General features: G+C 36.8%; 1 protein-coding gene across 1 annotated transcript in view; it reads right to left on the reverse strand.

Moving 5' to 3' along the window:
- Positions 1-17,680, reverse strand: part of LOC106902653 (triadin-like) — a 146,825-nt gene that overhangs the window by 47,887 nt on the left and 81,258 nt on the right. The window contains exons 7-10 of the mRNA XM_014966318.1: positions 14,546-14,596; positions 11,131-11,181; positions 9,304-9,354; positions 8,702-8,752 (exon numbers count right to left, since the gene is read on the reverse strand). Coding sequence (XP_014821804.1) covers positions 8,702-8,752; positions 9,304-9,354; positions 11,131-11,181; positions 14,546-14,596 — 204 coding nt within the window. The remainder of the gene's footprint in view (positions 1-8,701; positions 8,753-9,303; positions 9,355-11,130; positions 11,182-14,545; positions 14,597-17,680) is intronic.

The raw sequence follows: 17,680 nt of genomic DNA on the forward strand, positions 1-17,680 counted from the left end.
CTTTCATTACAGAGGATTTAGTGTTTTCCCCCCAGAGGCTGCTATAGCAGCCTCAGTGGCTTTTGAAAGGCATACTTACTTGCCGCTCCACACAAGTGTGTTGGAGGGACTCCCAAATGAGAAGAAACCCCAAATATCAAGACTCTGGATAGGGCTTATAAGGAAACGTGCCCTGTACCCTGGGCTCCTCCTGACTTCTGTCTTGGCAGTGCACATGATGTTGTTTCTGGTCCCAAGGCAAGCACAGGGGTAGCAAGGTCTGTCTGTGTCTGCCACTGCACTTATGGCTCACTAATTTCTGCTATTATGCTATTATATCCTGTTGTGACATCTGTTTGAATTTTCACCTTGGCCATAGTTTATCCTATAGAATGTACTGTCGACACTCGACAAATCTTAAGAGACAGACAAGACCTCATTCTGACTACTGTTGCCCACTGCACTGCACTTATGGCTCACTAATTTCTGCTAACTTGCCGCTCCACACAAGTGTGTTGGAGGGACTCCCAAATGAGAAGAAACCCCAAATATCAAGACTCTGGATAGGGCTTATAAGGAAATGTGCCCTGTACCCTGGGCTCCTCCTGACTTCTGTCTTGGCAGTGCACATGATGTTGTTTCTGGTCCCAAGGCAAGCACAGGGGTAGCAAGGTCTGTCTGTGTCTGCCACTGCACTTATGGCTCACTAATTTCTGCTATTATGCTATTATATCCTGTTGTGACATCTGTTTGAATTTTCACCTTGGCCATAGTTTTTCCTATAGAATGTACTGTAAACACTCGACAAATCTTAAGAGACAGACAAGACCTCATTCTGACTACTGTTGCCAATAGCACTGCTCTGATCAAATCCTGTTATTCAAACTTAAAATGACAAGGAATAAATGAAAAAGTGCACAAGCATCATCATTACATTGCTCTTTCAGAAGCTGAGAAATGTGTTTGTAACTGAAATGCAGCATAAAGATAGATTAGCCAAGGAATTTGGTCTACAACTGATAAAAAGCCAGATTACCTGTGGAGAACACATGTGAGTAATGTATTGTAGCTGAGCAAGGAAGCACATGAAATAAATTAGAACTAGAGAATGTGATGCTCAGATATGAGAGATGCTCTTGGCTGTGTTCTTTTTTACCTTCATTATTTGGGGAAAGAGTAAATTCTTAAGCCAACTTTTTTTGCACTGTACTGATGAGAGGTATGATCTGGTTCTCGACTTAGGAATTTGTACCTACAACCCTGTTCAAAAAGGACTGTACCAACGACCACAGTGACTCCAGTTCACCACCTGTCTTCTTTTCCTAGACCTATCCAAATCCAATTATACATTTCTAGCTAATACAGATAAAATACGAAGCAAAATATATTTTTTTCCAGATATTTCTTCCCATTTCTAGGGGTTGATTCCAGATTGATAACTACCACAGAAGTCAGAATTGAGCAACAACCTCTTTTGTGTTTGAGAATGGGGGTGGAAAAAATCTTTATGAACCAAATCCATGTCAGGACTTCAAAAATTTTTCAGTGGGGTGGGAAAATAAAGGTAAATTTCCAGTGGTGGACAGGTCACAAAAGTGTGTCAATATAGTAAATATTTCATGAGAGTGAAAAAAACCCCATCAGGCTAAGGAAAATTGTATTGTTTTTAATTGTATCAGAAACTTGATTCTAGGTCACAAGCATTTCTGTAAACCTGTAGATAGTAATGGTTCTAAGGGACTTGTTTCCGACTGTTCAGCGAACAGAATCATTTCTGAAATCCTTAAAATGTCTCAAAACCACCAAAAATCTTGAAAACATAGTTTTCTACTCAACAATAGTCCATTCTGTTTAGTTTTATTACCCAGCAGCCACCAGGAACAGATATTTAGTCTGAATATTGTCGAAGTTATTTCTTTCACAAGCTTACCTGTTATTTTCTTATAACATGCAGTTGGTTTCCATTGTGAGATATGAAATTTAACTTCTTTTCTAAATATACAGTAATTAATTATGAAAATTTGGGCTATGAAAACTACATTTCCATACAGATATCCAGTTCCTCTGTGGTGTTTTCGAAGAGTCCTTGACTTAGATTTGTAATTTTCAATCTTATGACAGTGCTAATTAAAGAATCCCGTTCCTCTGTGGTGTTTTTGAAGAGTCCTTGACTTAGATTCGTAATTTTCAATCTTATGACAGTGCTAATTAATCTCAAAGGTAATCTGAATCTTTCCATGACACTTTTGTTGCTCTTTCCTAGCCTACTCCAGTACCACTATTTCTCTTTCCATAACACTTTCGTTGCTCTTTCCTAGCCTACTCCAGTACCACATTATCATGTAAGAGTTTTATACACAACACTTCAGAGAAGATGCATCTTTGATTTATACAATGACCTTAGAGCACTATATGCATTTTTCCTAGTGCATGAAGAAAGTTCTTCACTGACTTGTCTGCAATAATACTTAGGTCCTTTCCTGAACCTACATAGTTAATTTAGAGATAAATTATTCTTTAATATTTTCCCTCCAGTACGTATTACATTTTATTTATTGACCTTACATTTTTGTTTCCATCATGCTGTCCATTCATCTTGTAAATTCAGTGTATCACAGCCCCTTCTGATCCTGAATTCTTCAACTAATACTATGTCTTCTGAAAATTTCATTACATTACTATTTCTATCTTTTCCTGTTAATTAAGGAATATAACATGAGTCCAGACATGGAATCATAAGTAATTATTCTGTAAACGGGCTTAAAGATGAAAATGAATCAATTGCTCTCTGCTTGCTAATCAGAAATTTATTTCCTTCAATACTGGGCCTCTAAGGCAGCAGCTACTTAGTTTTTGCAGTAATTCTTATACTGGAACTTTGCAAAGGCCTATTTAAAACATCCCATAAAAGCTGTGCTTATTACTTTGTTAAGATGTTCAATACACTTATTACTAAGGTATAATTTCCTTTTGCAGAAACCACGCAGGCTAGTTCTCTGTCACATGATTTCCCAAATATTTGGTTTTGTTCTGACTTTGACCATGTTTTCACAGATTTTCTGACTGATTTTTAAACCTCTGAAGAACTCTAGAGTAATTTAAAATATTGTATTTGCCCTGACACTTTGAGACAGACAGTTACTGATTTAGCTAAAGTTGGTGGAAGTGTCTAAGTTCTTACATTTATTTTGGCTATGGACATGGAAGTTATCATAAAACAAGATCAAATGCAGACTCATCCCCTCTGTCAGGTACTCTGTGATAACTGTTCATATAAATTCTGTTATGCTGAAGTGAAACCCACCGCATGTAGGCAGCTACAGCAAAGCAGCTGGCATTCACTAAGTTGCTACCATCTTTGCCCATCTCACCGTAAATTGTCCATCTGTTCATAGCTTAAGAAGTAGGTATGGATTTAAAATATTTAAGAACTATATAAAGTGATCTTTATCTCTCAGGTCTTCCTAACAGATATTTTACCTCTCTCTCCCATTCTTTCTGAGTTCAGAATTACTCTTACTCATATCAAGAGTAACTTTAATCATTTTAAGAAACCACAGTTGAAAGAACCAGTACAGTGAGCAACAGAGAGGAGAATTTAGAATTTGAACTGGCTGGACCATCTGTGTTTAGAATGATTTTCATTCAGTAGCAGGAAACACCTTTCCTGCCCTTTTCCTCCTCTGGTCCAAGTTTTAATGAACAGGTTGGGAGAAATAGCTTCTTATTCAATTATCTTCGTGCATTTAATTATTAATGGGCAAGGAAGAGGTTGTGGTTGAACTCCCCTGCATAACCTGACTATCCTTTTTGTCTTAATTTGTAAGACATAGCTGTCAGACCTATTAAGAAAAATTTAATTCACTAGATAATCTCCAAAAATTCTACAGTGTTTTTCTCTTTAGTGTGATCAAGTGTTTTTCTCTTTAGTGTGATCAATGCCTTAACGAGAATACACAAGCACATTCTCAAAGTAACACAAGTTATACCAACCACCTGGGTAGAGCCGGTAAGAGAAGGGTTGCCTTCCTGAGTGAGTTATTTCACTGAATTTCTAGAGTTGGAAGGGACCATAGAGATCATCTAGTCCAACTCCCCTTTGAGTTGGACTCCCCTGTGAGACCCCTTTGACTGTGTGTGGAATCTGGTCCCCAGCCTCTCACTAAGGAACTAGAAATACTAGTACTAAAGGAACGAGAAATACTGATTTCTCCCATCCCTGTCTGAGTCCTTGAAACTTGAGGGGATGTTTCCCCACACGTGAGGATTCATTCAAGCACTCTCCCAAAGACGGGCACAAATCTCGGCTTGAAAATATTGCAAAAGTAGTGGGGCAGAGCTACCCAGGGACCTGACCCCTCCACATCAGAGGGTGCAAATCTCTCTCTGCCGGTCTTGCTTTTCAGAGAGATTGCAAAGCTTTTGGAGAGGGACAGTTTTCTGGATCTGTGCAAAAAATGGTGCAATTGGGCCATAAAATGGCAATAAAACAGAGGGAGCCTGATTCTGTGAGCTGTGAGAAGCTCACTGTCCCAGAGAGAATCCTGGTTTCTGGTCTCAAATATTATGTGAAATAATAATATTATGCAATGAGAATTTTGTTTTATTGCATAAACATATATAAATAAAAAGTTACAAGTTATGCATTCATTCAGAGGACTTTTCAGAGTGCTATTATGGAGATCTGGGAGTCCCAGCATGTAACAGTCCCTACCTCCAGGAAATAACTGAAGTATCAGTAGATGTACTTTCATTTACAAACCTGTTTTGACTTTGGAATGTGTATTTTATACATATATATGCAGGTGTTACTTATTCAGCTTGAATATTTTCCTTAAAAAAAAAAAAATTTAAATAATCAAGTATCAAACCATAAGGACAATGTTACACTTCTTAGTTTGCCATAAAACATGCCTCATCTTTAATTTATATAAATTGCTTTTTGGAATAAAAATTTTATCTCCTTCCTTTTATAAAATGATATTCATTCACATTATTCATATTATTTCTGATCTTTTTCTGTAATTTTTAATGTCTGTTAAAGATTTTTTTACAGAGAAGTGCTGACTCACAATGGGAATTTTATACCTCCCACTACGACTCTGTCTTGGTATTTATATATCTGTCATTATCTTAGTGTCTGACTTTTAAAGCTCTGATGTTTTCTTGGAGTATTTCTTATCAGCAATGTTCAGTAATGACATTCTGTAATGGAAGGACCATTTGAACTGGATGATATTGTAATTTTTAGATACCTAATACATCTACCTGACACTTAGGTTCTTTATTATTGGGGATTTTCTATTGCAATTTTATATCCAGCTTGTCAACTTTCACATTTCAAAAATGTATTTGTCTTAGCAAAGGGGTTCCACAGTGGCCACATTTATAAATGCAATTTACACTGGATTTGACAAATCTCTGTAAAGTGGAAGCGCTAATCAAACCCCTGCTGTTTCTCAGGGCGTTTTGTGGTTGGCTAGTTTAAACTGGGATGTCCGTTGAAGAAGTTCTTTGTGTACTCTCACTCAGCTAAAAAAAGTACCAGTACTCATAAAAGTGACCTCCTGTTTGCACTTCTTTACAGGGCAATGGCCACAAAAATTCTGCAACGCTTTTCCCTACAGAGGCTTTTCACAAACTGTCTGATCTATGTGACATGTCACTTATTGTTGTTAAGAAAGAGAGGTTTAGTGAAGCACAGCATCCCACATGGATGCTTAAAGCCACTTTGTGCATTGGGGTTACACTCTTCTGACAAAACGTCAATGTCTTGTCATACATATTCAGTGTCACTGAGTTAGTTGTATTTGGTTTTGGAAGTGCTGCATTTGTATGAATCCCAGCAGCTAAGAAAAGGCTTATGAAGATCTGTCACGTGGAACAGGAAAAGACAGAAACAATTTTTAAAATCCTGCAGCCACTGAGCTGAACTGCCTTCAAAGTGAGCTTGTATAAGATTTGCCTTGTCATGAACTTCAGTGACTAGAAAATGACTGAATCCTATAGTAGACACTAGGGTGGCATCACTGTACATGAGACCTTCCCGCTCAAGTTGCACTCTTCCTTTGCATTCTTGCTCCAGGACCTTGAAGGATATGGAGTCCTGCTCAGAGCAGTCACTCTACAGACCTAACTAAGACACACAAGGCTTGAAAAGAAGGCAGTTGGCCTGATCGTTTGTCTGACAGCACCTAATCCAAACATTTTAAGATCTTATAGAGCCAGCTAGAGTCAAAGAGAAATGCTTTCACAGCTGTTTGTCTGACAGCATCTAATCCAAACATTTTAAGTTCTTATAGAGCCAGCTAGAGTCAAAGAGAAATGCTTTCACTGCTGTGAGACATCAGTTGCCTTCAGTGAGGTGTGCAAGCCATCAAGCACATCCACAGGTGACGTGCAGGGCTGCACGCTGGCCACAAGAGAAAATAAAGTGAGCAGTGCTCATCTCACTTGGGAAGCTGGTAAAGGCTGTGCAGACTCAGTACTATTAGCACCTACTAAATTATGGCATTGCTCATCCAAATATCCTGCTGTTACTATAAAAACAATTGGTTCCAGTTCAGGCTTCATCCCAGCCATGGCTATTTGTGTTCTGATGTGACCTTGTACTGCAGTAGAGTTAAACTCTGAATACTCTGCACAAACCATGCAGATCTTACTTCTTGTATCTTGACAAGTAGAAAACTATAAGACTGCAAGGTGACCCAACACTACAGAATCTTTTACCTCTCTTAGAGCGTTTTAATCTATAGGTAAAAAAAGTTAGCTTGTGTGCAACAATTCTGTGTGATATGAAAGTTCACTGGGAACACAGCTATCTCTTAGAGTGTTTTAATCTATAGGTAAAAAAAAGTTAGCCTGTGTGCAACAATTCTGTGTGATATGAAAGTTCACTGGGAACACAGCTCGTATTTTCTACTGCTATGGCATAAGGAAAATCTTGCCTATGTCTTATCAACTACTATGGGAAGAAAACTTCATTTTATATAAAAAAAAGTAGAGATAGTGAAGCTAATCGCTTCAGGGTACTGAGTTTCGTTCTCAAATATACTGAGCATAAACCACTTCATGTGCAGTCAGTGAAATTCTACAATGTTTAATTAAACATGTCCTTTCTTGAATGAACTCAGTTTTTCCACTTGAAAGGAGCTGTTAGGCACCAGTTGTTTCACTGGCTGATCAAACTGAGTTAATTAACTCCTTTAGAAATAGTTATTTTTCTGTACCGTTGGGTGGGGGTTTGACACTTCACTGAAGCTAATCCATTAGCAGTGTAGCTACTGAACTCTTACAGACACGTATTACTTCTTTATAATACTTGATCTTTCATAATAAATAGTATTTCACTTTTATTATCACTTAAATTTAAATAAATCAGTCTTCAAGCCTGAAATATTTACAGAGAGCTGAAGCAAAAAATTATATAAGTAACTTGGTAGGAAGCTCAATAGTCAAATACTTAAGGGTCTAATCAAAGTTTAACTCTTCATTAACCTACCTATGTTTCACAGATATGTTTGCAAGAACCTAGCAGGAAGCCCAAAGGCTTTGCTTGCCTGAAGCTCAAAACATAAAAGCCAAGTTGTATTAAATCAATAATCACTAGACACCCCCCAGCCCCCAGTACTTCAGTACTCCCTATTGACTCAAGTGAATTAAAAGAAATGGTACAATAATGCATCCCTGTTTTTCCTTGACCTTGGGCTGACAATCCAGGTTCATCTACTTCAACTACTTCAAAGGATTTCAGACTGCTTAAGCCCTGGTCTCTTTTGTAGGACTTAATCCTTCGCTCTGCTTCACAATGATACAACTGTGCAATGTTAGAGCCAATCTCTACAATTCTGCTACATACTATCTACATACACTATGTGAAATAGGGGCACTAAAAAAACCTGCAAATGTTATCTTTCATAACTTTGTCAGAGAAAATATTGCCACATTATTTCTAGTGATCCTTAAGGAAAATCTAAAGATAGGAAGTAATATTATTCAATTATCTGAAGTAGTTTTCAAAACTGACTGGAAGTTTTTAAGATTGACTACTATATTCCCATGGCTCAAAGACTGTTATTTGTTAGCAAGTTATTACATATTCTTGTCCACGTTAAATTATTTACACATTTAACCTGAGAGACTGCTTTCTAATGAGCAAGTGGTATTTAATCAATATGCAAATAGTTTCAAAGTAAAGCTAAGTTTTGTTTTCATTTAGTTGATATGAATAAATAAACCTGAAAGTATTTAATTAATTACAGTTACAGTTTTTTCACTACCTAAAAATTCCTAGTATTTAAGAGGTCACGTACTATAAATTATAATTAATCTTTATTTGGTGGCTAGTGCTGATATTTCAATGTAAGAAGAGAGAGCAAAGCATAATCAAATAATGTGTTATAGAAAAAAATGAAATGCAATCTGAAATGACAAATTTAAATAGAAAGAATTAGGCAAAATTAAGAAAGAAGAAAACAAGTCCTCATAACTTAGGGGGCTATGAAGTACTACAGCTACAACTTCCTTATATGTCCCATATGTATCTCTCATTTATCATCCAGATGAAAAAAAAAAAAAAAAAAGCCTAGCAACAGAGGATGCCAGTCAAGGATATTTATGGATGAATTGAAGAAATAGGATTTCTTTTGAGAATACTTGCACAACCGATCTATTTTCTCAACTGAATCTTATGCTAAGGCTCAGCTCAATTTGGGATTGTTACCTTTTTCCTTAGTTGTAGTTGAAGCCTTCATTTCTTTTCCTTTTGAAGAGTCTGGAAAAGGTATCAAACACAAAAATGGAAGCAGAAAATTAGTAATATAAGTATATACAATGTCCATCAGTACTATACCAAACGCGCATAACACCAGAATAAGCAAAAGGTGAGAAAGAGATAAACGTTAAGAATTAGAATTTCTGTTTACTTCAATAAGAGGCTCTACTTAAGATGTGAAAGCAAACCAAAAATAATTCCCACTAAATGAGCTGGGAAAGTTTCTGCAGTTGAAGCAGCCTGTCATTCTGGCCTGTCGTGCGGGTTCAGTAACAGCTCTGTTACTGATTCCAGCTGCAATATTAGCTGTGCAGGTCAGACAGCGGTTAAAGAACACCACAATAAGGGTTAATGATTTTATTATTTCTGAATCATGCCAAACTCTACTCCTTTCAAAGTATCAGATCTATGAATTGAGAAAAAGCTAGGTTGAGTTCCTTTTCACCAAAAGCCTATAATTCAAAATATATTGAAACTGCACTGAGATACCAGCACACTCTTTCACGAGGAACAACTGGTTATTTCCCAACCACATAATGATAAGACATTACCCTTTTCCTTTAATGCTGCTGGAGGCTTCACATCTTTTTTTTTACCAGTCTCTAGAAAGAAACATTTAACATTTATCACAAGTCAGGTTAGAGAAATAAGATGACACTTGAAAAGAAAGCAAGTCAAACAATTTGATATGTAGAGAGCAGAAAAGATGTGATAATTAAATGGATTTAACAGCACAGAAATAAAGAACAGGACGAACCAACGAGGTCATTCATTCATCCTTTTAGACTTGGATATGCAAAATAATAAGCCTTCAATATGTCATTAGTTTTGCATTTTTGGGGAAACTCTTAAGCTGTCTCTCAAGTAGGCAATGAAGAATAATAACTTACAAAGACGAAAGCAATTCTGTAGAGCAGTTGGCATCAGTGGATTTTTCTTTTGCTGAACCCAAATAAAAAATTAATCTACACTGATGCAATTAAAATATTAGGAATACTGATCCTGAAAGCCAGAGGTTGCTGATAAAGGTAAGTGGGAGTTTTCTTTATTCAGGAGTGACAAAAGGACCAGTTACTCATTTAGGACTCCATTATTCTTTTAATATCAAAGAGGCCATATGGGTATTGCCTGTGAACAGGATTTTTCTTCCTGCATATATATAGCCTTTTAAAATCACAGGCAAGCTGGGTATAAAATAAGAGCAGTGTTCATCCTTCAAATGTACATTCATATATTTTATATCACAATGAATAGTCCAAGAACATAATTGTATCTTTAATTTTTCTGCAGCATATGAAAAATATTAAAGGAGATGAGAAAAATCATTTATATTCTCATTCTCTTTTCCTTGTACCTGACAAGACAGAACCCAGGACAAAAGAAAATCCAGAAGGTGGCTAGGCACAAAGAAAGGAAAAATATGAGCTTGTTGTGGTGTGCAGGTGAGATACTTGTACTGAAAACAGTGACAAAGAGGAGAATCCTGAGCACCACTGGCACCCTGGTTTTGTTCCCCTGGAGCTTTCACCAGGAATAACACATTCTTCCCAGAAGTGCATCACTTTGCTGTACGCCTATTCAGTATTCTGCACTGTGCTAGTCATTGTCAGGACTGCATTGAATATCTCCAGCTTCCCAAAAAATGGGACTTTGCTACAATTTGGACCTCAGATGTGCTTTTATAGGTCAGGAACCATGCATAGCTCTGCTAGCCCTGAAATTCTGTTTCCCTGAAATTTTCAGTACTCTTCAGAGTTTCAGTACTCTTCAGATCATCAGTCCCCATGAATCCCATAATTCTTTGCTTTAGCGTTCAATAGACATCACACTTGCAACAACTAGACACTATCAAACAATTTGTGACCTCTGTGTGCACAGCTAGCAGACCAGCCTCCTGCAATTGAAAATATTAGAGATACATGTGTCCATATTGCAAATAAATTAGGAGAAATCCCTGACATACTCGTCACCCTCAAACACCTGCATCTGTCAAGAGCCTCCGTCAACCTCGCTATTGAGCCATAGCCACATAAACCAGATTTAGGCTAGTTCCCTGCAGGAATGTTCCCACCAAGAGCCTTAGATAACTTGTTTTTGACAGACTAACATCAAAAGGTGGTATAAAAATACGTTTTAGTATTTCCCCCAGGATGGAAATTCAAACCTCTGCATTTAAAAGAAGCCCAGGTAGTTACTAGTGACCCTACTGGGGAACTGTACAGCACAAATGCTAAAAACAGTACCATGGATAAAATAATCTAAACAAGAACCAGGATGGGTTTGGTTTTTATCCTCGTATGTTCTTTCTCAAGTCCTGTTTGTAGCGTTGAACAGCTGTTCTGATATTCAGTTCTGAATTTCTTGACTGCTTTACTTACCTTTTTCTTTTGACTCCTCTGGATTCTTGGGATTTTTTCCTTTTAGAGAATCTGTAGGGAGGTAATTAAGTTTTTAAGAGTTAGAAGATAGACTGCCTTTTTACATTTAAAAGGAAATGCAACAAATATTCAAAAATTAAGACTAAAATTGTGAATATAAATGGATGCAACCTTGACCTGTCATTACATCCTCTCTAGTGACCATCTTATATTTTTTTAAGGTGCAATAGTGTTAGTGGCAAATGAAACAGTAGCAGTTACTATAGATCACTCTGTGGACACCTCACAGAAGGGAGAAGCTAGAAAGGAGAAGGGGAAAATATAAGTAAAGACGCAGAATTTGAAAATCTTAGGGCCTTATCCAAGACTTCATGAAGATACATTATTCTGTTTTCTTTGATGGGCTGAAGCCTAATTTTAGCATACGTTTAGGGTCAGCAAGCAGAGGAAAATCTGACATTATGTGTACAAAAAACTAATATATAATTAATTTTTTTAATGCAATAGTTATTTGACCTCTTAAGTGTATATTTCAGGGAATATCAGGAGGAAACTGTTTTTTTCAAAGTGAGGAACTTATTTCATAGGTTTATGGCGTTTAGGGTCAGCAAGCAGAGGAAAAGCTAATATATAATTAATTTTTTTTTAAGTTATTTGACCTCTTAAGTGTATATATCAGGGAATATCAGGAGGAAATTGTTTTTTCCAAAGTGAGGAACTTATTTCATAGGTTTATGAATGTATGTGCTTTAAATGAAAGAATATCACAGCTTGCAGGATGCTCAGTAGATCAAATTATACTCCATCTGACAGGATATAGCACCTAAGCATCTGGTAAAAATATGCCATTTATTCCAAATTAAAGTTAACCAAACCTTCAGTAAAACCAGATAACGCTAAAAGAAGATACTTTCCAAAATAAATTAAAAATTGATCATCCTTCTGGCTGCCAGGGTACCAAGAAATGATCCCACTTATCCGTCTGGCTTTAAGTGTGAGTTGTAACAGAAAAACTTTGTTTCCAAGGTAGCGGAAGCCTTTGGAGAAATCACACCATCCAGGGGTACTTAAGTGAGGATCCTGGTATTCACAGCAACAAGGGGGCTTCTTCAGGGGACCAAGAGATAGTTCCCAGTGCGAAGACTCTGAAGCCCTTTGAAGGAGCATCTGTGTGGACTATATAGGAAGCCTGAGCCAACAGCTCCCCGCAAGGGGGCTACTTCAGGGGACCAAGAGATAGTTCCCAGACTCTGAAGCCCTTTGAAGGAGCATCTGTGTGGACTATATAGGAAGCCTGAGCCAACAGCTCCCCAACTTGACCATTTCACTCTGTGTGCACATTCGTGATGTCAGAGATCAGCAGCCACTATTACAGCCACAGGCACAAATCACTGCCTTTGACCTTGTTGGTTTGGTGGCATGAGCCATGAGGGGTTTTTTTTTGTCATTTCCTATGATTTGCAGCTCCTAAAGCAGGTTCTGCATTTCTGACTCTTACAAATTTTGGATGCAGCTATTAATGCAGGATGCTTTCCATGGTGCACTAACCTCCCCACCCTCTGAGCCAAGGCTACTGAGACCACCAGTCCTGCTTGCCTTCCAGGGAGCAGGTTTTCACCTTCAGGGGTTTAAACAGGGACTCACTGAAGACTTTTCAAACTTCTGCTCTTGACTGACCACTTTCGTGCTGGTCCCACAAGGAGAAAAACATGAAGTTGGCTTAAAGCCAACATTCACCTTGCCTCTTCCTCCTGCATCTCACTCCAGGGGGAAGCTGGGTCAGATTAGGGAGATGGTACAGAAAGATGCAGCAGCAGCAGAACACAGAGAAGTACAATACATCAACTATGGGATTTACAGATTATTATAATTTAATTTTAATTTGTTTGTAAAGAAATGATTCATTAGTTATTGCCCAATTAAACATGAGTGAATGAACATAGTACCCAGGATTTTTAAAATATGTTTAGCATTAAGATTATTCATCCTTTTGTTTTACATTTTTTTCCATCTTTCCATAGTGCTTGAACTTCATTCAGTTCATTCTTCATTCAGTTCTTTCAGTTCATTCTTCATTCAGATCTTTCTTTGAAATAGCATATAATGACTATAATTAAGAATAAGTATTAATGTGTCTATCCATATGGTAGATCTTTTTATCCTGAAGAACCTAAAGAACATTTAAAATAAACTTGTTCATAAGTCACTTCTCCTCCTTTCAAATTCAGCTATCTCTAGAAAGAAGGGAAGTGATAAGATGGGTAAAAAGCATCCAGCAAAATAACAGATGAAAGGAAATGCAGCTGAGTTAACTGTCAACTCTGACCAAATTAAAAAAGACATTGGAACTGTGATAAAAAATAAGGAATGAAAGAAAGATTCAGATCAACTGTTATGTTGCAGGTGGTTGACTGGATGAACTTTTCAACTATAGTTTTTATAGAGCCCAGAAAGCACATTATCCACTCATATGCTCATAAATTGTATTTTATTCCTATTATGTCCACAGATTTATGCAAGAGTTCAGTTCAGGCTTTTTTAACTAGCTCCTATGAAACACTTTACATTGTTCAGGAGAGAAAGTTCTTAGGAAAGTTCTTAATCATTACTCAAAGTGGTTTTGTGATATTTATTTAATTAATTTTGAGACACACGGATGTTAATTGACTCACCATATTCTATTTATGTCCCTTCCCCCCCCCGCTTTTTTCATGTTATGAATCCTGTAGAAATTGTAACTAAAGAAATGCTGGTTGGTTAGGATTCATAATGGGAAAGATTTATAATGATTATTTTTAAATTAATATCTTCATTCTATTTTGTGCGGTTTTCAACAAGTTTTCTATTCTACTGTGTATTCTTACCTTTATCTTTTAAAGCTGTAGGATTCTTTCTTTCCTTTTCTTTAGCAGGTTCTGTAAAAATAATTTATTAATCTTCAAGCTAGAGTGATAAAAGGTTAACATCTAATACCTTTGGGATAATGATTGATTGAGTAATTGGCAGTTTCTAACTGAGCCATGATACCAATTAAAAGCGTATTACAAAACTGTATTTCATCAGTTTTAGTATGCTCACAAAGTGAAACCACGAATTTTTCTTAAGTGTGATGAAAGAACAGAGATCACTCAAAACTTGTTCCACTTTGCACCTTGCAAATGTTAACAAGTGTTCCTAAATTCTGAGCTTGGACTTCTAAGTTTTCATACAGATGTTCCATACTGCAAAGACTCACACTTCTGATCAAGGTAATGCCAATTAAACTTTATCATAAATTTACTGAAATAGTATTATGCTCATAAATTCTTAACTAAACTATACCATAAAAACAAAAAGGCCAATACATTGTAAGATTTTTTTTTTCTTGATGCACATAGATCTTAGGGCTTTAGACAATATTGTTCTGCTGTGTTACCTTTATCTTTTGTAGCAGCTGGAGATTTCAATACTTTCTCTTTTCCAGGATCTGTAAAAGAAGCATCCAGACCGATAAAGTGACAGTCAGAAGCCATAACCAAGTGAAATTATGAGATTTAATGGTAAGAGAGAATGAAGCATCCAGATCATATTAGAGATTATAACAGTATATTAGAAGAAAGAATGAAAAAATGAGTGATTGGAAGAGTCGTAAAAAATTCACCTGTTTCCAGGTGAATTCTCCATTCAGAGAGTTCAGTCTACCAAATGTGTTTTTATCAATTTAACTATGAAGCCTACAAAATTTGCAAACTTCAATTTAATATGGGGTAAGAATAGTTTTTCAACTTACTTAAAAAGCACAAAACTGACCCTTTGCAAAGTCTGACTCATCAGAACTGTCTGTGGCCTATTTCCTTCATCTGGGATTGTACATTCTTGCTGAGCAAGTCCAAGAGTCTCCTTATTGAAACATTTCTAAGTGTCAGATGCGTATCAGATTGAGAGCACAACACAATAGTGACAAATAGGAATACGAATAGCTCTTTTTATTCTGCCTACAGACAAGTATTGGAGATGGCTAGGCAACACCCTCCTTGCCAGATGCTGTATGAGGAACAGCAGTCCACTGTAAAAGGCGTAAGAAATAATTTGAACCATACAAAAAATAAGAATTCTCTTTCAGACAAAATGTGAGATCATCAGTCTGGGCTGATGAAACCAAGGTCTCCAAAGCTGACTGACCCGGAAATAGGAAATTTAAGTGTAAATAAACACTGGCCATATTCTGTAGGACTGAATTTACTGAGGTCTGTTGGACAGTCTGCCATAACTTGGAAAAATGACAACTTGTAGCACAAATCCTATGACAAGAACCTTGTGTTACTTGCTCTGTATTGATTTGCATGTTAGGCTTATATTGACATCAGAATACATAACTGAGCTCAGTAGCAAGCCTAGCAGCTGTGGAGAGAAGAATTTGGTATGTAAAATAAAAAAATTAAACTTTAAAATTATTTTTTTTTTTGTTATGACGCTGCACAAGTCTCTTCCTTTTACCAAGGATGAATATACAGCTTTGGGATGAAACTTTGCCTAAAACAGACTAGAATTTCTTAACATATCCATTATTACTATTATCAGCTTTGTTGAATCAGTTCTAGTTTGTCTTGTCAACTGAAGTTTGCAATTATACATTTTTATTTCATTTATAAATCTGGTGTTTCTTTACCAGTTATAGGGAGTTATCAGTCATATATATATATATGTAAAACTATAGCTTACTTCCTTGTTTCGTCTTTGGTTTATCTGAGGAAAGAGAAGGGAAGAAAGAGTGAAAAGAAAACAAAAATATTAGAATACATGTTAGCATTGGAAATTATTTTTAATACAATCAGCTAATAAAAATGTATTTAAATATATATTTTACCTAAGTGCTTAAATATATCTCAGAAGTGATTTCCACTCCATGGTTGCTTGACAGGGAAAAAAGTTCATGTTTCCCACCTAGTACCTTGCAGACATGCAATACGAGCATAAAAAAACACCAGTCTCATACAACCTGCTTTAACTGATGGTAATTAACTCCTTTCTTACTACTAGTTGATATCATAAGAAAAAATATTTACCTTTTCCTCTTTTAAGAATTATTTCTCAGTGGCCTTAATAACAGGCAGTAATTCTAGGCAACCGTCTGACACTTGCTCATGCAATTTTACAAACAAATATGGCAAAGAGTTAAAGAAAAAAAACAGTCTCATACAACCTGCTTTAACTGATGGTAATTAACTCCTTTCTTACTACTAGTTGATATCATAAGAAAAAATATTTACCTTTTCCTCTTTTAAGAATTATTTCTCAGTGGCCTTAATAACAGGCAGTAATTCTAGGCAACCGTCTGACACTTGCTCATGCAATTTTACAAACAAATATGGCAAAGAGTTAAAGCACTTTTGCTAGATGCTTCTGGCAGTTCTCTGCCTTCTTGCTCTCCTTTTAACCGTTAAAAATGTTACGTGCAACTTTGTTTTACTACTAACAAAAGATTAGTGAACTGAAATGTTGCTACAACCTGTTAGCCCGTTTCCAGACCATAGGGATTTGAGGTCAAAGCTGCAATAGCATGTTTGATCACTGGAACTTTCAAGTTTGCAACAATGAAGCTATGTCCTGGCTGCTAAATAACTCGTGCAGCAAACACTCCAGATTTTCCTGCAATTCTCCTTATATTTACTGTTTCTTTTAAATTGCAAATTGTAACTTTGAGCAGGTCTGAATCCCTGTACTTTCTGGTATCTATCCTCATGTACAATAGCTAGCAGAGCATATTATTCCACTTCTCAGTCTAAAAATCCCTTTCAGTTTAAAAACTTTTTCCTGGTGCATTCATACTTTCCTGATTAAGAAAAAAAGAGTCCTCACTTTTCCTCAAATCTTCCAGATAAGAGAAAACTGTACTGATTCCAGGTAACTCAAAACATAACTCAGAGCTACTTCCATCATCTTAGATTTTACTCTTCCATGAAAAATATAAGTACATGCTAATATTCCAAAAACTTCCTGAAATTGTTTTTGGTTCATTTTTCTTTGAGGGATCAATGTCTTGGCAGTAGCTCCATGCAAATAAGGTGTAGAAATAAGAAGCAGAGGCAAGCACTGTCTGAAAGTGTTTATGTTCACTGCTGCGCAGCAGAGGAACTGAGATGCTGCCAGTACTTGGAAGGAGCTGCAGAAATAGCTGTGATAGACATTACACGTTGCTCTTACTCCTTCATCTTGCAGGAAGGAGATGGCTGTTGGCATGGGGACATAGTGCTGCTGGTGCTGACTGCTGTCATGAGAAATAGTTTGCTCCCCTTTTGAGCTCCCCAGGTATCACAACCGATGCTTTAGAAACCTCTGCTCAATGCCAACCATGTGAAACTATGGTTTGTACCACTCAGTCTGTGCTTTTTATGGCACAGTGGAAATATTTCGCAGAGGAAGTCCCATCCAATAGTGGCACCAGTGTAGCAGGGACAAATCTTACAGCAAACACCACCTCAATGCTGCATGAGAGAGACAAACAGAGGGGAAGCAGTGCAGATGGCTGGGGAAGCACTCGTACAGCAATGGAAAAGAGTGTGGAGATACC

Source organism: Calidris pugnax, unplaced genomic scaffold (assembly GCF_001431845.1).
Source record: "Calidris pugnax isolate Ruff unplaced genomic scaffold, ASM143184v1 scaffold31, whole genome shotgun sequence".
Lineage (NCBI taxonomy): Eukaryota > Metazoa > Chordata > Aves > Charadriiformes > Scolopacidae > Calidris > Calidris pugnax.